The sequence below is a fragment of the Gekko japonicus genome, unplaced genomic scaffold (assembly GCF_001447785.1).
Source record: "Gekko japonicus isolate JY-2015 unplaced genomic scaffold, Gekko_japonicus_V1.1 scaffold232, whole genome shotgun sequence".
Taxonomy (NCBI): Eukaryota; Metazoa; Chordata; class Lepidosauria; order Squamata; family Gekkonidae; genus Gekko; species Gekko japonicus.
In genome coordinates this window covers 117,822-139,158 of record NW_015162481.1, presented here as the reverse complement: position 1 = coordinate 139,158, position 21,337 = coordinate 117,822, and the positions used below count along the sequence as shown (strand labels likewise).

Genomic DNA, 21,337 nt, shown 5'->3' with positions numbered 1-21,337 from the left:
TTGATGTAGTCTGGATACGTCCGGTAGACTACATCCATTTCGCTTTGTATAAGTTCCGCTTTAAGGTCTACTACCGGTGCCAAGGCGTCGCTTAAAATCTCCTTGAGGTTTTCCCCTTTTTGTTCCAGAACACCTTGAAATCTCAGGACAAATGATTATTTGTTGTTTATGAAAGGCTTTCTCTTTTTCCACTGCCTGCAGTCTCTGTTTCAATGCTTTTGTCTTAGCATTGACTTTTCTCACTGACTTTGCTGTATTCTCTGTTTTTATATTGACTTCTTTTAGCTGTTTTTGGAGAGTCTCAAAGTTATTAGATGAGTCATCTGGTCCAGTAGAGGGCGCAGTGCAGTGGTTAACATGCTTGGAAAGTCTATGGTTGCTTCCTGTTGGAAGCCAACGCTGTTGAGCTGGCAGTTCCTGAAGGAGAAGGTCTTACTTTCACCGTCATTTTTTCAGTCCAATGAAGGATTGTTTATATTAAGAGAAAGTTCAAAAAAGTATCTGTAGGTTTATTCAATCACGCTTTTTAACCAGTCAGCACTCTATTTGTGCTGAACAATGCTTTTCAATCAGCTTCCCCCCCTCCACCTCTTACAGTTGCTGCTTTTTCCTCCCAGGATGAGACCAGCTCAATTCCCTCCACTTTTGAATTTAAGGGGTTGGGGGAAGCTGTCCGCATAGATTTCTGTCTGGATTAAAAGCATATAGACTCACTCTTCATTGGCTGCTTGCTTCAGTAAGGTAGGGAGACCTTTAAAGCGCTTGCTCTCCTGTTCGCCTGTCCCGGTGTGCGTTTCTGTCGCTGTTGCTGGTCTTGCAGCAGTGGGACCTATTGGGGCAAAGTGGAGCCTCAATCCCTTGGCCATGGCCTTGGGAGTGGCACTTCTCGCACCCCAGGCTATGGGCCCCCAACAAGGGCCCTGGGAGGGGGATCGGAATTGTCCAGTACCCCTCCCACTTGCTACGGTCATGGGTTGCGTTCATCGGAGCTCGATGAAATGCGCCTGTCAGCAATTCGCCAAAACTGGAAGCTTTGCTTTGTTCTGAGTCTGCAACAACACCATTTTTACCCCCACATTCCTTAATCTCTGTCTGCTTTACTTCAGCATGATTTTACTTCCTCCCCCCTCACACTTTTTAAAACAGGGCTCTTCAGTCCTGTTAGCTGCTAATTCTGTTCTAGCCAATTGCATAGAGAATTCATCCTTGGAAGATGTATGACAGCATTCACACCTTTTTACATCAGCTCTTTTACATAGAAAATTTACACTTGAAAGATGTGTGACAGATTTCACAGCAACCCAAAGCGATGATTGGCAAATGATGGGGCACCACCCCATTTTGCACTACTGTGTGACTATGGGTCTGTCTTGGGACACACCTGGAGGTGGGCTATTCCACAAGGTGGGAGGGACCACAACGGAGAAGGCACACATACAGGTAATCGTTGATTTTGCCCATTTGTAGGTTGGCACCTGCAGAAAGCCCTGCTCAGATGAGCAAAGCTGTCATGACAGAGCACAGGGGGAGAGGCGGTCTTGCAGCTAGCCAGTTTGGTGTAGTGGTTAAGTGCACGGACTCTAATCTGGGAGAACCGGGTTTGATTCCCCACTCCTCCACTTGCACCTGGCTGGATGCCCTTGGGCAAGCCATAGTTCTGTCAGAGCTGTCCTTGAAAAAGAGCAGTTTCTGTCAAGAGCTCTCTCAGCCCCACCTACCTCACAGGGTGTCTGTTGTGGGGAGGGGAAGGGAAAGGGGTTTGTAAGCCGCTCTGAGACACCTTTGGGTAGTGAAGGGCGGGGTATAAATCCAATCTCTTCTTCTTCTTCTACCTTAAATTGATCCTGGTAAACTGATGGGCAGCCAGTGAAGTGACTGTAGACTGGGAGTAATGTGTGTGCTCCATTTAGCTCCGAATAATAGCCAAGCTGTGGTGTTCTGCACCAACAAAAATTTCCAAATTGATTGAGCAGAAACCAATGTCATTGGTCCGTTTAGTACCAGTTGCTATACAGTTCCTTCCAAGACTTGCCCAGATATAAATAGAACAAAAAACACATACTTGTACTGTACAATATTTTAGTTCTGCAAACAAATTTGATTCCCAGAAGGTGTACGGCATTTTGTTTAGGTACTCCATGCCATTTAGCTCTGACTGTAGGTCTGACTCTCACATGGATGCTGCTTTCTCAAGGGGACACACAGACCCACTCCCTTGGTCGACTATCCCAGAGATGCAAGTGTGATTTTCATAATAGATTCTAGAGACATGGAGAAGGGAAAGTGTCAAAATGGGCCACTCAATCAGGGATTATAAGGAAGCTGTAATGTTAGAAAGGGTAGAGCAAATGAGCCCCCAATGACACTTTCTACCATTTCTGAACGATATTTCCATAACTGCAATTTTAATGGTGTAATTCTGAAAAGCAAGCGAGGGAAATGCCAAGCTTTCATCATAGCCAGAAAGAGACTCAAGCATAGGGCGCTTCAAAGGCAAGTCCACGACTACTTCCATTTAGTTGGGTGTGGAGTACGAAGAGCACTTATCGGTTTTCTGCTGTGGTAGCGGCTTCTGTCCTAGCTGTAGACCTGTAGTCACATAAAGGTATGAGTGAGCAAACAAAGTCATGGACTTTTCAAAATAAAGTTGACATCTATGCTCTACAAAGCCTGTGGAAAGGCCCTTTCCCCCACTATCACGATCCGTGGAACTGATTTTATAGTAGGTGATTTAGAAGAAGAGTTGGTTTTTATACCCTGCTATTCACTACCCCAGGGAGTCTCAGACCAGTTCCATTCCCTTCCTCTCCCCACAACAGACACCCTGTGAGTTAGGTGGGGCTGAGAGGGCTCTGAGAGAACCATGGCTGGCCCAAGGTCACCCAGCTTCATGTGGAAGAGTGGAGAATCAAACCCGGCTCTCCATATTAGAGTCCGCTGCTCTTAACCACTACACCACGCTGGCTCTCAAGCAACTTACTGGCAACAGGGGCTAACAGCTGTTTCCTGGGTGTCTACAAGGGCAAGAAGGCAACAGCCCTCCCCAGCTGCATCTCAGTATGTGACAGGTGCTCTCTGGAAGTTAAATAAGCATGGCTAATAGCCATGGATAGGCATTGTATAAGGTCCTTTCCAAAAAGGGTCCAAGCCAGTAGCCCTCAGCATGCATGGTGGCAGCAAATTTCTTGTTAGTTATGCAATTCTGAATCTACTCCAGATACCTTCCTGTCCCATTACTCAGGCTCATCCCCACCCTACAATTTATCCTTTCACAAGCAGTACCCCACTTAGAATACCATGTGTGTGTTCTTTTAAATAATCAGCACTGAAATCAGGATATTTTTACTTAAATGAAACCAGCCTCACAGGAGGTTAGTCTGGCAGAAAAACGGAAGAATGGTAAACAAGAATTTAAAAACAGTTAACACTTGCTACTTTCAAACTTCTGAAAAGACATTTTTAGTTCGGACTAATCAAATGGGTGTAGATGACCTCGATGGGAGGGATGAGCCCACCACACTCCAGGATAATTTAAAGCCTCTGAGAATTACTTGTACAATCGATAAAGGGCTCTTTCTTCGACAGACAAAGCACAACTCAGATAGTACTCAGACATTTATTTCAGGTATGCAGTTTACACACATCATTGAGCAAAATGGAACAGCAAATATACAAATATTGTAACAAGCGTTACCAAGTAACATCTCTGGCACCTAGTGTTATAAGCAGATTAAAGAAACTGGTGAGGGGAAAGAGGACTGCAGCTCACAGCGGCATTCTTCTCACAAAACCAAAAACTCTTCAGTAGCACCATTATGGCCATACATACGAGTAACACAAACAATATTGGAGACTGTTACGTGAAGATCCACCTCTCTCTCACTCTCACAGAAAGGGGGAGAGGGCACGCTTCATTATGAATTGTATCGCAGACATCGAACAGTGCAGGCGCCTGAGGCTAGCTTCATTCAGCTGAACATTTTCCATAAGCAAGAGGAGGGAGATACAACCCCCCACCCCAAAGCCAGTGATTTTTTTTAAGCCCATCAGCTGTGTTTGTGCAAGCTCTGCACTGTGCTTTATTTCTGTGCATGTGACTCGCAAAGGGATGTGAGAAAAGTTATCCACAAAAAGCCTGAGTGAGTCTTTGGTAGGCTAATACTTCAGTATTATGATACCCATTAATCTACCATAGTCGGTTGATTTTCTGTAGTTTTCCTTCAGATTCCAAAGAGGTGGCAAAATGAGGACATTCTGGAAAACCATACAGTAAAATCATCAACAGACCAGGTATTTAAGACCCCAGTCTCCTCCAAAGGCACAAAGAATTAAACAGCATAACTGATGTCCCCTAGTAAGAGGTGACCGTATCAGCTTCTCTACAACGATTACAAATTAAATGATTTAAATTTTACAAAAACTTTATACAGCATTATCATTACCTTATCTGCTGCTGTCAGTTGCAAATATAATTCATTCCCCCTGCTCTCTTGAAAAGGAGACGTCACCTTGCTACCTACCATATATCAAGTACCATTTTTTTTGTATTTAAAGTTATGATAAATGCCATAACCTTGCTCAAAGAATGTGCCTCAGCATTAACAGATTACATTCCACTCCAGATAGCCAGTTCATTCTAATGCAGATAATAATGATAACATCTTTCCCCAGGTAGAAGGCAAAATTATTATTACTAAAACTTATTTGGCATGGTTACGGCAACTCCTTAGGTATATGCTGTTCATTGTAGCACAATGTTAAATCACAGCTGTGCACCTAGAAGTCCACTGACAGAGGTTTTACATGAACATTCTAAGAAATAGTAACTTGTTTGATAAATGCTAGTGAGCCTTCATTCCCTTCCAAGTACACCACCACAGATCTTCAAGCAAAGTTATGGCAAGAATACAAAAGATCCACATAGTTTCATTGTAATGCACTTGTTAAAACCTTCATGTCACTTCACATAGTTCTGAAACCAAGTTCCATACAAAACATTCTATCTTTATAGAGACATATAAAATGTAAATTGCATTGAAGCCTTGCTTCTGCTGGCCACTTGAAAAATTACCTGGCCAGCTATCAGACAAGGGTTCATTAGTGGTACATAAACTTCTGCAGCATTTAACAGGCTTAAATCTCAGTCTGAATTGCAGTGTTTAACTCCACAGCATGCTGTGAATGGTTGTTGTTTCTTTCTTTCAGTGTTTCACTAGTGCCCACGTCCACACCGCTGGAGGTCCCGTTATAAACACATTCTTCTGCAATGTAACTCAGCTGTGGAACTTCTGAGTTTGGAGTAACTGGAAGGAGCAAAGAATTGCCACTTTGGTGTGGAGAGTTTTCTAAGCGATCGTTTTCTACCTCTGGGAGAATGCTAACGGTAGTAAAGCGACTATGGTAATCACTGGAGCCGTGGCTACATGAGGTTTTCATACTCTCCATGTCAGAGCAACTAAACTCCGAAAAGTGACTAGAGTGGGAATCAGCTACAGACGGGATACTGTCACTGAGAGAGGGAGAGTCAAATTCACTGGAGTTTGTGCTTTGCTGTTCCAATAACTGAGCATCCATGTCCTCTCGGGTCTCATTTATCTTCATGCTACCTTTTTTTCTTAGTTTACCTTTACATTTTTTCCCTGCGGTTGCATCTTTACACCACTTGGTGGTGCCAGACTTATTTTCCGACAAGCAGGTCGACGAACAACCAGCAGCATTACTACGGCACACGGCACTGCCATCCTCAACACTGCTGCTTCCACTGTGGTGTCTGAATTTCGTGGGCTTCGATTCAATGTCTACTTGCACCTCCAAACTGCTGCCCTCTCTAGACAGAAAGGGAGGAAAATCATCTTTAAGAATGTAGCAAAATGCAAGTTATGAACTCGTCTTGACTAAACATGAAGACGATCAAAGCAGTTTAGAACCAAAAGAGTAAAGGGTTTAGAAAAGCTGGCAACTGACAAGCTGCTGACAATCTTGCCTGGAATGCATCGTCCACTGGACTTGATTGGTCTGGCAACATCCACTGCCATCAAGTAGTTCTCAGGCAGACGAGAGGATGCTGTGGGCAGGAGTGGGAACTGCCACCACCATGCCAGTGGGCCAGGTGGGTGTGTAGTGGGAGCTGCCACCACTACAGGCAGGTGAGGAAAAACAGGAGCTGCTGCCACTGCTGCCTCCACCTCTGTGTGAGGCAGGCAGGTCAGCGAGCACAGGGTCTGGAATCCTCCCATGAGTTTTGTGGTCCTTGCTTGTATAAATTGGAAGGGACTTCTGGAGCAAGCCCACTTGACAACTGCAAATTCCCCACCCCGCCCTCTTCACACCCTCGGCAAGGGAAGGCAAGGACCTCTTCACACAGGGATGCAATGGCCGAGTTGTGCTACTGCTTGTCATCCCTATAGTGCTAATGGCAGGCAATGATTGCTAGCTGGCCTTAGGCCTTGCCTGGCAGGTAGCAGAAGCTAAGTGAGCCAAGCAGAGAGATGGGGAACCAAAGTGCTAGGCTGGACCTCAGAACCCCTCTTCTGCTGCAGCCTCCACAGATGCCGCCGCCATGCTATGTCCCCTCCCTGCTCCCCACCACTCACTGGAAGCACTGCAGGAATGGCAGAGGAATGAAAGGGAGTTTCTGGCCAGTATATAAACAGTGTATACTAGTGGAAGCAACATGGTGGTGCTGTCTAGGCTCTGGATCCTGGAAAATGATCGCTCCCTCAGGTGCTGACGTTGGGCACGGACTTCCTAGTCTTGCTTTGATAACTTATTTGTCATAAGTGACCTAGCAAGTGGCTATTCACAGACTTGACCACAGTCATACTAGAGATCTATCAACACAACAGCAGTCCAAAGTAACAGGTGTGAAGTTGACTACTGGAGAGAATGATAGTGCAGTAAAGTTTGCAAAGGTAGCAAAAAAGCAGAATATCTGCAGACAAGGCCTCCCAAGAAGTAACATGTTAAGTTTATAAATTAAAAAGAACCACTTCCCCCAACGACTGAATATGATTGTTGCTCTTGAAGCGGTTGCAAGTTGTCAAGGGACAACAAAGAAAACAAAACGAAGAGAGATGTTCCTTAAGAGCTTCCTAAGGTTTGTTTGGGGGAGGGTAATCAGAATTTTCCCACCCCCCCCCCCCAGTGATTCTCACTACCTCCAAAATTACTAGAATGGTGCTAGATTCCCACACACACACACACACACCCTTTCTGTGCTTCAGTCTTACCTGTCCAGTGGAATATAGGAACTGAGAATGGATCCAGCCATGGCCTTGGTGCTGGCGTTGTCGCTGGCTGTTCCTAAGCTAACAGTGCCAGATTCTCCACTCAGACTGCATCTCTCCTTCTGCACATCTGCTTGGACTTCCAACCTTAAGGAGAAAATTTAAAATTAATTTCAGTAATTATCTACTCATTTGGATACCACGCTTGAATCACTTCACCAACCATCCAATCTCCTACAACTGACAGATTTTTTGAACAAAGTTTCAGTCCAGTGGAACCTTTTAAGACCAACAAAGTTTTATTCACAGTATAACCTTTCATGTGCCAAGCACACGTCATCAGGTCCCTGAAGAAGTGTGCTTGCACATGAAAGCTTATACCTTGAATAAAACTTTGTTGGTCTTAAAAGGTGCCTCTGGACTCAAACTTTGTCCCACTGTTTCAGACGAACACGGCTACCCTACCTGACAGATTTTTGGGATCTTCTAACAGCAGATGGTTAACTTTTGAGGTGGAACGCGGGAGGTTAACTTTTGAGGTGGAACCACGGGAGGTGGTAGTTCCGCTCTATTCTGCTGTGGTCAGGCCTCACCTGGAGTACTGTGTCCAGTTTTGGGCACCACATTTTAGGAAGGATGTTGACAAGCTCGAGCGTGTCCAGAAGAGGGCAACCAAGATGGTGAGAGGGTTGGAATCCAAGTCTTATGAGGAAAGGCTGAAAGAGTTGGGTATGTTTAGCATGGGAAAGAGAAGGCTTAGAGGGAACATGATTGCAGTCTTCAAGTATTTGAAGGGCTGTCATGTAGAAGATGGAGCAGATCTATTCTCTCTTGCTCCAGATTGCAAGACTAGATCTAATGGGTGGAAATTACAAGGGTGTCGTTACCGGCTAAATATCAGGAAAAACTTCCTAACTGTAAGAGTGGTTGAGCAGTGCAACAGTCTGCCTCGGGAGGTGGTGGATGCTCCTTCACTGGACGTTTTCAAGCGGAGGCTGGACGACCATCTTTCGGGTATGTTGTAGGGCTATCTTTCGGCTATGCTCCTGCAGAGTGCAGGGGGTGGGACGAGATGACCTGCAATGTCCCTTCCAACTCTAACATTCTATGATTCTAACAGACTCTTGTGTTACCCCTATTTTGTTAGCAACAGAAATCAACCCTCATATGTAGTAAATTAAAGCAATGCTTCTAAATTAGTTAAGAAAGTAGAAACCCTGTTCGATCAGATGAATGCTGTATTTAGTTTACCATCTTCCTTCCCCAGTGGTCAACAAGATGCCCAAGGAAGCCCACAGATACAGACCAAAAGCCAAAGCCCCTCCTTGCCAGTGCCCCTCCCCCAGCACCTGGCATTCAAAGGTACCCTACAGAGCACTCGAACTGGAGTTATTGAGAGAAGCTGCCAGTTACAGATTCTTCTGCAGCCCCAGTGATATAGTGAAGATGAATACGCACTGAGGAAGCAGTCAAAAAGCTTTCCAACTTAGCAAGATCCATACATTTTGACATGATCCACCAGAAGAATTCTTCCTGTGGTCCCCCCCTAAGTTAATCAATAATTAGGCCCATCAAAAGCAGGCTGGGATTTATTTGCTTTACTTATATTCCACTTTTCTCCACAGCTTACATTGGTCTTCTCTCCTCCAATTTTCCTCACACAACAACCCTGTGAGGTGTGTTAGGCTGAGTGTGTGTGCCTGGCCAAGCGTCACCCTAACAAGCTCCCACGGAAGCGTGTGGGTCTGAACCTGGGCCTCCCGGATCCTGGTCTGACACTCTAATGACTGTAACACATGGCTCTTTATGCTGCCTTGCACATTATTCACTGTAGGGAGAAGTGCAGAAAACAGCAATCAGAGCTCTTATTGAAACGAAGCGTTGACCATCTACTATTTCTTAAAACATACATATACCTCATTTCATGATACCCATAATATTTAACCTGTTGATTTACAAGTTTTGTATGCCCAGTCAGGGCCACCAAGGTTTCTAACTGTTGGACCAAAGCAAAATAAAAAAATACATCTGAAAAAGAACTAAAACTAAAACACTCGGCGGGGAGGGCCAGGTACAAATCAAATGAATAAATAAATAAATAAACCACATAAGACAACAGCTAAAACCCAGGGCAGGAAGGAAGGATCACTAAAGGAATGCCAGATTGGAAAAAAAAATCTTCACCTACTGACAGAAGACAGTGACAGAAGGGGACAAGTGACTAACCCTGGGAAGACAGTTCCAGAGTGTTGGTGCTTTGACGGAGAAGGCCTTCTTCTCTTGGGTTTCCACCCATCTAATCTCAGAAGCAGGGCCTTGGAAGATGATCTTAGCATTCAAGTATGGGAGCAGGTGGTCCTTCATGTATGCCGGGCCGAACATTTAAAGGTCAACACCAGCACCTTGAACTGGGCCCAGAAACAAACTGGGAGCCATTGTAGATGGGCCAAGACTGGAGTGACATGGTCCCTACGACCCACGCCAGTCAACATCCTGGCTGCAGCATTTTGCACCAACTGAAGTTTCTGCACACTTTTCAAGGACAGTCCAATGTAGAGCACACTGCAGTAATCTGATCTACATGTTGCCAGGGCATGCACCACACTGGCCGGATCTCTTCTTCCCAGGAAAGGCCATAGGTGGCTAACCAACTGCAGCTAGTGAAAGGCACACTCCTGGCCACAGCTGCCACCTACTTATCCACCAGTAACCCTGGGTTCAGGGGCATTCCTTCAAGTGGAGTGCAATGCCATCCAGAACCAGTAACATCTTAAATCCTAGGTCAGACCTTCCACACACTAGTAGTGTTCTTGTCTTGTAGGGATTGAACTTCAATTTATTATCCTACATCCACCCCAGAACTGCCTCCAGGCACCAGTTAAGGGTTTCTAAAGCCTCCCTTGGATCCACCAAAAGCGCGTGATAGAGCTAAGTGTCATCTGCATACTGGTGAGAACCCAGCCCAAAACTCCAGATTACCTCACCCGGAGATTTAAAGAGCATGGAGGACAAGATAGATCCTTATGGGACCCCCCCGGCAGAGGTCAAGGGAATAAACAGTTGTTCCCCAGCACCACCTTCTGAAGCCATCCTTTGAAATAGCACTGGAACCCCCACAAACTGTACTTCCCAGAGTCACAACCCTGAAAGGCAGTCCAGAAGGACACCATGATTGATGGTATTGAAAGCTGCTGAGAGGTCAGGGTACCCCCTCCATACACAGAATGTTGTGCTGTCTCTGAAGAAGTGAGCAGTGACCCACAAAAGCTCATACCCTACCACAAAGGTGCTACTGGACTCTTACTCTTTCCTACTGCTATAGACAGACTAACATGACTACCCATCTCTAGCAGAATGCTGAAGCAGCTGCAAATACCGAACACTAACTGCAGCCACATATAAAACTAGAAGCTGTTTTAAGGCAGGGAGTGGATTTTCTTACCTGTTAAAGCAGTTGACCATTGCACTTCCCGACAGGCTTCCTGTTATACTAGCTCCCGCGAGAGCCATTGTGCTAGCTGTTTCACTCAGGTTGTCTCGAATGGCTCCTATTCTGTCCATGTGGCTGCCACTTGCACTCAGACTTCCATTCAATCCGCCCACACTTTCTTCCCCTATGCTAGGGTTGTGACGTGCCTCTGCTATTGACGTGGTATCTGTATTTTTTGAAAAAAAATAAATTAAAAGGTGGTGTTTCAAGTTCACAGAAAAAAAAATATTCCATTAAACCTTCTTTAGTGTAGAGGAAAACTTTGCTCTTGGAAAAATCACAGTAGTCATGGCTAATGTTCCCTCTAAGCTGTGGAGTCTTGTGAGCAAAGATTCTACGTTCTGAGCTACTGGGATTAAAGTTGTGAGCGAGCGATTTGGCTGCTGCATAAATTAGCTTGCTCTGGAGCCATCCCTTGGACCACCCACCCACATCCTCTGGCCAGTGCTGCCCAGGGAGCAGGAGCTAAGACAAAAATGAGTGAGCCAGAGGCTAAAAAACTGTGAGCTAGATCACACTAACTCAGCTTAGAGGGAACACTGGGCTGTGCTACCCTGTTTCCCCGAAAATAAGACCTACCCAAAAAATAAGCCCTAGCAGGATTTCTATGCATTTGTGGTATAAGCCCTAGTGTGTCTTCTTGAGAAAAAATAAATATAAGACAGTGTCTTATTTTCAGGGAATCACGGTAGCTAGCAGTAAGATTTTCCATCTGCCCCACTTTACGGTGAATGTACCTAGAAATTCAGTACTTACAGATTTTAGGTTCCTTTGAAAGAGACATACAAACTGGCCTTCAGTCAAAATTATTGATAACTTTCAGGAACTCAAATAGGTGCAGCCACCATCTTGGGACAGAAGGGAATAATTCCCAGGCACACCATGCAAGAGGGGCAGAGTACACGGTGGTTACCTCAGTTTTCCAAACAGTCCACAGTTCATAGACGTGTAAGCATGCATGTCTTGCACTTTGGCTGTCTGCATAGTATGCACAAATCTAGAACTAACTAATCCACTGAATGCTATATATTACTGCTCCAGCCAAAAAACCCCACCACTTCCTTACCTACTGCTGCATGTGTTCCACCAACAGTTATATCATTTTCATCATCAAATTCTATTCTGACACCCTTTCCATTGCCGGCAGATACACCACAGCCTCCACTTCGACAGAGGGAGATAGGAACTACTCCATACACATAAGCCAACATAATAGGGACACCAATACCTGCAGGGGAAAATGTAGGATACTACAATCAATACAGACTGAGAATTGCTTTCCATATTTCTTTCAAATAAACCACTGCCTATTTCTTGTAATCACTATGTAATAACGCAGAAAAAGAAATTCAAAAAGAGCTTGCTCCTATCCCTGCCAGCACCTTCTGGGCACAAGAGGATACTTATACCCAGGAAGATCCTCTGCTTCTAATGGTTTCCCCATTCATTTCAATGGAGGAAGCAGGTTTTCATGCAACTCCGTTTTGTCTATGATCTGATTCTTCCACTGGGATTATTGGGCCAGGGAACACAAAAGGCCTTTGTATATATTTGAGCATATGTGAATCTTGTAGAGTTCTGATTTTCCAAAAGGAACTGCTAAAAGCTACTTTTAGCAAAAACAATTGGGAAGGAATTACACTGCACCTTCTTCTGCTAAAACACTTCATACATCTTTATGCCCCACTTTTACAGTAAAAGTGCTGTGAATGGTTTTAATTCATTATAACAATTTCTCCAGAACTTTCCTTGTAAGCTTTCTTACTTACCTACAGTTACTGCAGCTACAACTGGTGAAACTATTACAGACAAGGTTACACCGCCTGCAATGGCCAAGTTCCTCTTATGCTTTGAGATGTCCTTGCCTTCATAGCGATTGTGAATCTGAAGGAAAAGAAAAAGAAAGATATTGCAGGACGTGTAACTCATCACAATCAGCATACTGCAAAACTAAGAAGCGAGAAGTAGCAGGTGTACCTTTGTACAGCTGTAACATTTTTCAACCAATGTGTTTAAAGTATCTTTGGTTACACCCTAAACTTTGGAAAAGGCTTCATATAAAGGGTCTGGTTCCTTCATCAGTTGTGTGCATGGAGATTTTCCATGATCTGGGAAACCTCTATTTCAATGATCTCCAACATGGCACCCACAGGCACAATGGTGCCCACTTGCTTCTTTCCAAAAGCACTTCTTCCCTTTCCTCGAACTCACTGGAAGCAAGAGGGTTCACGTTCAGTTCTGCAGGGAGCACCCAAATAGAAACCAGTATTCCCATCAGAGGATGACATTTAGCTTGAACCTTCTCTTCCTTTTGTGACAGCCTTCTTAATAGCAGTAATTCTGTGAGAGAAACCCCCCCCCATGGCAACCATTTTCTTTGTCAAAATTCCAGAAGTGGCCACTGGCTCAAGAAGACTGGGGACCCCTTTCTCTACTTTAACATGAAAATGTTTAATAGCTATCTGCAACTGTTATGACAATCTGCCCAGCTGCTTATTACATAGTACATACAACTGCTGACCTAAAAATATGATATACTTCTACAGGGTATTTCTACACACCACATACTTATTTCTTGTCATTATCATTTTCCAAACTATCATTGTTCTGCTTAGGCTATTAGCCTACCAGGCACAAGCCATGTTGTAGGCAAGCAGTAAAGATACAGACACCATATTAACAAAAAAGCCTCAAAGACTTGTAAACATGGCAATCAGTCTTGAGGGTGAAACACTTCAAACGTCTCTTGGTCATTGCACTGGCACTGCCCAGAGTACAAAGTCATTTTCTCTGTTCTGGAGGCTGCAATATGTAAACTGAGTAGCCCACAAAGAGAACACAGAATGGGACTTGAAAACAAATGATGGTTCAGCAAGATAAGCAGAATATAACATGGCATGAACTGTTGAATATTTTGAAGCTTGGGTTTGGGTTTACCAAAGGGCTTACACAAAATAAAACTACTACAACACAAGAAAATTCATCTAAAAAGGCAGTAATATTGAACAACAAATATAAACAGCAAGAATTATAAAACCAATAGTCTGTAATTTCTGGATAATCTCAAATCAGGAGGCCTCTTTCCACACAACCATTTTGTATCTATGTTCAATTTTAGGATCATGTTTGTGTTTTACATTGTAAGATTTTATATATTAAAAAAATAAAAAAATAAAACATTTTTTTAAAAAATCAGAAGGCCGATCCGAATAGGATTGAAAACAACAGTGGTGAGCTGGAAAGATAGGTCTCCTTGGTTTATGGAAATCTAAAAATCTGAAACTTTTGCCAAGAATGATACTGGATGCTAACATGATCTCTCACATATGCTGGAACCCCAGGAGAGCTTCCTCATATGTTCTTAGATCACAGAAGAAAGGGAGGGGGCAAGAGATGGGTCAGGCATTCCTTCAGATCAAAACATGTCATTTATGGCTTGAAAAGTCAAATCCTGCACTTTGAATTATACTTGGAACTAACTGATAAGTCGAGCAGCTTCTTCAGGACTGATGCAATAAGCTCCCTCTTGTCAACAACCTGTTTATTGCAATCTAAAGTTTAGCCTCTCCTGGCAGTGACAGAGAGAACACAGGTAACGTACCAGAGCTGTATGAAGTAAGAAAAGAGAAAATAGGCCAAATTGGAACTGGGGGGAGGGGTAGGCTTACCAAATATTAAATACAAAATAATTGTGCAAATATGTGCAAATTAATGTGTGTGCAAATTAATCTTGGTTCTGCAACCGCAACCACCTTACCTTGCGTCCCACGTACACAGGGATTCCAATAATCATAGCTGGAATAGCAATACCAGCTATTAAGGCAATTCCTACAGGTGCACCCACAAGTGTCCCCAGCTGCCACAGTATTTTCTTCTTCCGACTCCATGGCTTTTTCCCCCAGAATGTACAGCCTGATGGGCTAGGAGAAGAAACTTTCCATAAATAAGACCAACCAATGAGTCACAAACCCAAGTAATTGCCAGAGCTAATCAAACACTCCAACAGATAAAGTAAATATGTGGTTGTACGTAAACCTTTTCTAAAACAGCTGAATCTTTAACTTGTAACTAAATAATTATTAGTTTTAAAATAGCACTGGGGGGGCAATAGCCCAGGTAAGCCTGATCCCATCAGATATTGGAAGCTAAGCAGGGTTGGCCCTGGTAGGATTTAAAAGGGAGATCACTAAGGAATAACAGGGTCGTACGCAGAGGCAGGCAACAGCAAACCACCTCTGAACATCTCTTGTCTTGAAAACCCCACAGGGGTTGCCATAAGTCAGCGGTGACTTGACAGCAAAAAAAAGGGGGGGGGAGAAAACAACTTTGGTTATATCAAACAAACAAATATCTGAATGAGTGGTCAAGATGCATAGTTCATTTTGGTCGTATCAGACTGTGCCATGCCTTTCCACAGTAAAAAAAATATCAAATGAGTCGAATTTTTTTAACCACTCAGGTTTGTAACAAGGGTTTCCAAGCCTTCATGGGTAAATAAACCTCTACGGGGAGGAAAGAAGAGAGATGATAGATTCTTCTGAAACATAACCAAGATAAACACTGTAAAAGTTGTGTTCTGTGTTCCTCTAGGGCATAAGAACACACATAACAAACGAAAAGATTGGGAGGACAACTACACATATCTATCACATGCTTTAACACTGCTTCATCAACAGCTCCATGGCTGATAATAAAGTGAAGTGGAGAGAATGAGAGCGGAAGATGTTCCACTGTTCCTTAACACTGCCAGGCAACACAAGAAGTCAAGTGAGCTGCTTCCGAACAACCAGTTCTATTCAATGACAGTAAGAGATTCCACCCAGTGGCCAGGACCCTTAGTAAGAAAAGAGATTGCTGGGATAGATTCTCTTGCAGCTTATTGCAGGAAGTGCATTTGTCCATGCTCTACAATATAATAAGCCCTGTTGCTTCCTGAGTTACATTAATTTTCGCCCCAGAGTGTGATAAACTTGCATGGACATATGTACAACCCTTGACCCAAAAGGCACTTCCTATAGTAAATGCCTGTACAAAAAGCAGGCTTATGCATAGGGTGCTCCTTTAATTACACATTTTAATTGAAAGACAGGTCCCTGCCTTGTCCAATCTCAGAACATTCTTTCTTTTATCAGGTCATTCTAAAACAGGCTTAACTGGGTACAGGATCAGACTCTCAGACCAGGACAAAGAATATACCAAAATACACTTTCCATAACTTTTTACATTTCTCATACATACCTTAAATAATGCAAGTCTGAAATCTCCTTCATACACAGCCAACAAAATTCACAGCCACAGACAGCACATGTCATGTGATTGCAGCTTCCATCATTCATCTTTATTATATAAGCTGCACAGCGCGGGCATGGCTTTATGTCATCAGCTGTGTTTAAAAAAAACAAGAGAGAATCATAATGGCCATATTGCTTCTGAGGTCAAACAACGTGAAACTAAATATGGTTGGGAAATATTTCTGAGCTTTAACTACAGAGCTGTTTCCAGACTACCACAATATCGTAAAAAGCCCTTAGTACGTTCCCACATGAAGTTCCTACTAACTTCAAAACAGAGTCTGTTGAACTGAGGCCTATATATTGTCCACTTTTAAAATCCTTATTAACAGCTTACAACCAAGTGGATTTTCACTTACAGGCCAGAAAAAGAAAAACAAAACAAAACAAATGAACAAGTATCATATAAAACTTGAGATACTCATTTTCCCCTGAATTGAGCAGAGGGCTACATATTTAGAAATTAGACTAATTCTATATATTTCCCCAAAAAGTGCCTTGCAGTGTCAACTCTGTCCTCTTCCCAGTTCTCTTACATCTTAGGGTCCAATTATACATTATGCACAAATGTTTAACTAAACGGAGGAATCTGCTTTTTCTCAGCAAAGAAGCCTCAGAAAGCAATGATTTGAAGGAAAGAAGTCTGCAGAGAGTGAGTTAAGTAGCTTGGAGGGGTGTATGAAGCAGACAGAAGTAAAAATTACTATCCCCCCCATACAGAAGTGTGTTCTGTTCACACAGAAAACAGATGGGTTGGGTCTGTCCCATAATGTTGCATAATTCAACATCTGTACTCAAGTCCAGTAGTTTAAACTACCTATATCTAAGTAAACATTCATAAGAAAGAAGAGTACAGCAATACTTTCCCACTTCACTATATATCAAACAGATCATTCTACACTAAAGTGATAGCCAAGTATTACCCCTATAATGCTCCAAAGGGATTTTCTGCTGTCCAGTAAGAAAGTGTTTCACTGGCAAAAAAAAAGAAATTTTATGCAGGTACATCGCTTGCACAGGTAACAATGCATTATTATCATGAATGAATGAACAGAGGTGGACAGTCATTGCTACCAGCTGCAGAAATGTTACCACCACAAAGATTTTTTTAAAAAGAAAAAGGTCTAGGGAAGCTCTGCCTTCTCTACATAAAGAAGTACTTAGAACCTGACACTATCAGAAACATTATGGTCCATTCTGGAAGCTTTAAACTGAGAGTTCTAGCAACAGACAGAACACAAAGTGGTACAGTTTTCCCCACTACATTGCCTCCTGTATTCCCATTAAAGTCAGCTATCATCATTCTGTATCAGAAAAATCTCATTTTTTTTTTTTTTTTTAAAAAACCCCTCTCTCATCAACATTATAGAAACACCGATTAACTGGTTCGTCCTCTGCTTATAGCATGAGTCAGAGACGTACACAAGAGATCATGTAATAACATTTTGAAGACATCTAGATTATAAGTACCTGCTGCTCCAGACTCCTGGCTGTAGCTAATGGATGAGGAACGAATTGTTCGCAGACGTAGACTCTGAGCTCTCTCCTGGCGAGCAGCATCACAGGTCTGGTTTGGATGCCAAATCTGTTTACAGTGGTAGCAAAACTCCGTTCCACAGCCTTCACGCCCACATGTAAGTTTTGGACAGCTTGCACAGCCGAAAGCGATCACAGCATACCTTGAGAGTTCAAGAACAGATGAGGAATAGGAAGAAGAGTTGTTATTCTCAGATTACACAGTGCCAATGAGAATAGTTCATTCTGTGGGGAAATTTTAAAATACTGCTCATTATGTAACTGGAAACATTATCATATTTATCGAGATTTGAATTAAAAGGCAGTAGCTAGCAAGTTCTTAAAGTGATGCTGCATAGTAGCATAAATACGTAATATTTTACTTTTATTAATTCCCCTTTGACTCTCAAGTACCATTTAACAACTGCAACACTGAAGTACAATAAAAGGCCAACACAATGCCAAGACCACGGCCATACAGCCCAGAACATCCACCATTAATAAAAGGCCAACCGTATAGTCAGGTACAAATAGCATGGGTAGCACATCCTAACCTCACCTTTGCTAAGTGTCTGTTTTCGATCCTATAAAATGTATACTGTATACTTAAGATCAACAGATGTTGCAAGTCACAGAAAAAGACCCAGAAAACCCACATCTCAGGTAATGTAGAAATTACAGAACGCACACAAAGCCAGAAAACTAATAGAAGAGCTGCTTATGGACGGAAGCTTTTGAGAAAGGCATACAATGCTGAAACACCTATCATGCAAACTCCTTAAGCTTAGTTGTTCCAAAAAAGAGGATACAAATCAATAATAAAACGTATGTACTTGTCTTGATTCTACAAAGATTATAATAGTGGTCTAATACTGATTGAACAAATAAGAGTTTCCTAACGCTATTCCCATGATGCAGGTAGGCATGGATAACTAAGCCAGGAAAACCCACTATATCTGCATGCAGGTACAGCACCCCCCCCCCCCGAAAATCATGTATTCATGCAAATTTGGGATCTCTTAGTGCACTCATTGCCTCTTCCCACAGCACAGGAGGACAGCACAGGCCCGAGGCCCATTCTCAGGCTAGGTAGCCATTAAGGCCCAGGCTCAGATACTCACAGTGTGTCACTGTAAAGAACACAAAGGGGAGTGCAATGACAGTCTTAACTGCACATCCCAGCCTGACATTGAGAGGCAGTAGGAAATACTGTATCCAGCTGACATAGTACAGATGTGACTGGAAATCAGCCACAACATTTGCTCTCTCATAACAGACAGGAGTTTGACTCTGAAATTAAGTCGTTACCCCCCAGATTTTCTCCTCAAATGTTCTGTAGCCCAATTGTAATAAAATAGTGCCGTTTGTAGAAAAGAAGGTATTGTGTTACGGGTCAGGATCCACACCCCACCCCTTTCTCAAGTCTGTTTGGTAGTGTGAGCTTAGAGCAGCAGACTCACGGGGATAATACCCCTCAGAGCCAAAAGCACAAGCTGTAAAAGGTTTATTGCATGGACATACAAACTACTGGGGAATTCTACAAGGTGAACTACAGAATGCAGAAAACAAAAGGAAAATACAGTTCTGTTAAGTCCTGAGCTTAACAAAGAGTCAGAGAGTGATTTCAGCCAAAACTCAAGTTTATTCCTCTTCACGATCACTTCTCCAACACGGTACAACATCTGATAGCCCGAACACTTTGCCCATTGAAACTGTTCGGTATTTAAACATTCCCTGCTAATATAGCCACTCCTACTTTACAGATAACAACCTATCAGGTTGATCGCATAAGGACCAATCACACACGTTCCCGCTTCCAGCTTGTTTGAATGTGATTGGACGCATTTGTCTTGGACTTGAATCCCTGTCCAAGACGAAGCTTTACATTGCTCCCCAATGAGATGTTTCACGTCACATCTAATGCATTCATGGCAGCATCTGAATACATTACAAGTTCCTTGCTAACTAAAACTCTCATGCTTTTCTGACATCTCCCCATCTCAAAAATGGATCCTCCTTACCCTCCCCCCCCACAGGCATCTGAGCTTGGCAAAACAAACAGCTGGGTTCTTTCTGACCCATAATTTAGGGGGTTTCTTAGGAACAGGGAGTTCCTTCTTGCTGGACCAATTAAAAAAATGAGATGTCCATTCAGATTTCTTGCCAAAGGAGGCTGTGACCACTGAACTGTTACTTGGGGATCCTAGGAAGACTCACACATAGCTCTAAAGCGGTGCAATGTGAAACAATGTAGGGTGCAGAGAAGAAGAAATACATGTCCGAGACATGAAATTCTCCACTAACTCTCCCCGAGTTGAATAGTTAACAAGTATATTGTGACATGACAAGTATGACATCTGTATGTTGATTGTCCCCGCTCCCTCCACCCAATATGGGAAGTGTATTTGTTGTGCATCTTCTGTGTAAAATGGGGTTTTTTAAAAACAGGGGTTTCTTTCCAAAACACAGGGATTCCTTCCATAACATTATCAATGTGAGGAACCTGAATTTCAGAGTGAAACTTGGGAGCTGAAACTATCAGACAGACTCTTAATCTTGAGTTATGCTTGTCATGGATGAGAGCAGAAGGGGACCCATTTCATCATAGAAGGGTCTGACATTTGAGATTGGCCAGTGTTTGTGATAACAGCGGGGCTGAGAAACCTTGGCAGTTGGCATGGTTTTCACAGCCAGGAATGAAAACACTGGATCTTTCTGATATACCAGCACTTGACTATTGGCTTTATGAGTTTGGGATGGCCCAGGGAGCCAGAACCCAAGACCCAGATTGGCCAAGACCTTTTTGCACACATAGTATAATGACTTTAAAAAGAACTGTTTACTTTCTTTCTTTCTGTATGTGTGTGTGTGCGTGTAACTGGGACCGTTGGGGGGAGCATCATCATGCAAAGAAGTCCTCTTTATACATTCACCAATATTTGCATCTTCGGGTTGGGAGGGGTGATCAGATGTTCAGGAACTGCAAGTTCTAGTTATATTAGAAATCTCTCTTTCATTTCTTTTATTAGTCTCTGCACCACAGTTCTGTAGCTTTTATAATCGCTAGAGTAGAAATGTGCAGCAAAAAAAAAGTACTTTTGGAACCAGATATATTGGAGCCAAACAATATCACTATTCTGAGATTTTCTTGAGTTTCCAATATTTTTGGCTCCATTATTCCTTACGGGAATCTTTCTTCGGGGGAGGTGTTTGTAAAGGGACTGGCATCAAAATTGCAAATGGAGCCAGCATGGTGTAGTGGATAAGGGTGACAGACTCTAATCTGGAGAACCAGGTTTGATTCTGCACTCATCCACTTGAAGCCAGCTGGGTGACCTTGGGTCAGTCACAGCTCTTTCAGACCTCTTGCAGCACAAAAATAAGTCTACCTTGCCACCTAGTGGTGCATAATGCTAAAAGGACTAGAACTTAAGCTTGCCAGACAATCTTAGGATCTCCTGGCTATACCACACACAATGCCATACGATAATTATTATTACCAACATTGCAGGGAATCTACTGGTGCCTGTCCTTTAAATAACCTCCAAATTTCAAGTCTGTTGGACCAAGGGGTCCAATTCTATGGGCCCTTGAACAAGGTGCCCCCAGCCATTCTCCACTGTTTCCTATGAAGGAAAAAAAATGAGAAATATAAAACCCGAGCATCTCGTCCATAGGAACGCTGTTGCAAGCTATGGCTAAGCACAAATAGAGGTATGTCAGTAGAATTAAGTTTGTATGTGTTTAAGATATATAAAAAGACTGACTGATTTATTTAACCAGTCTTGGCTGTGGTCAGCATTACTGCCCAGATC

The 21,337-nt window shown here is 43.0% G+C and overlaps 1 protein-coding gene across 2 annotated transcripts in view; it reads right to left on the bottom strand.

Moving 5' to 3' along the window:
- Positions 1–3,627: 3,627 nt before the first annotated feature.
- RNF19A (ring finger protein 19A, RBR E3 ubiquitin protein ligase) overlaps positions 3,628–21,337 on the bottom strand; it is a 64,618-nt gene continuing 46,908 nt past the window's right edge. For both annotated transcript variants that reach the window (XM_015405868.1, XM_015405869.1), the window contains 8 exons: positions 17,478–17,686; positions 15,955–16,099; positions 14,474–14,636; positions 12,486–12,600; positions 11,783–11,944; positions 10,669–10,882; positions 7,230–7,373; positions 3,628–5,827 (listed from right to left, as the gene is read on the bottom strand). In XM_015405868.1, the coding sequence (XP_015261354.1) occupies positions 5,134–5,827; positions 7,230–7,373; positions 10,669–10,882; positions 11,783–11,944; positions 12,486–12,600; positions 14,474–14,636; positions 15,955–16,099; positions 17,478–17,686 (1,846 nt within the window). In that variant the 3' untranslated portion in view covers positions 3,628–5,133. The remainder of the gene's footprint in view (positions 5,828–7,229; positions 7,374–10,668; positions 10,883–11,782; positions 11,945–12,485; positions 12,601–14,473; positions 14,637–15,954; positions 16,100–17,477; positions 17,687–21,337) is intronic.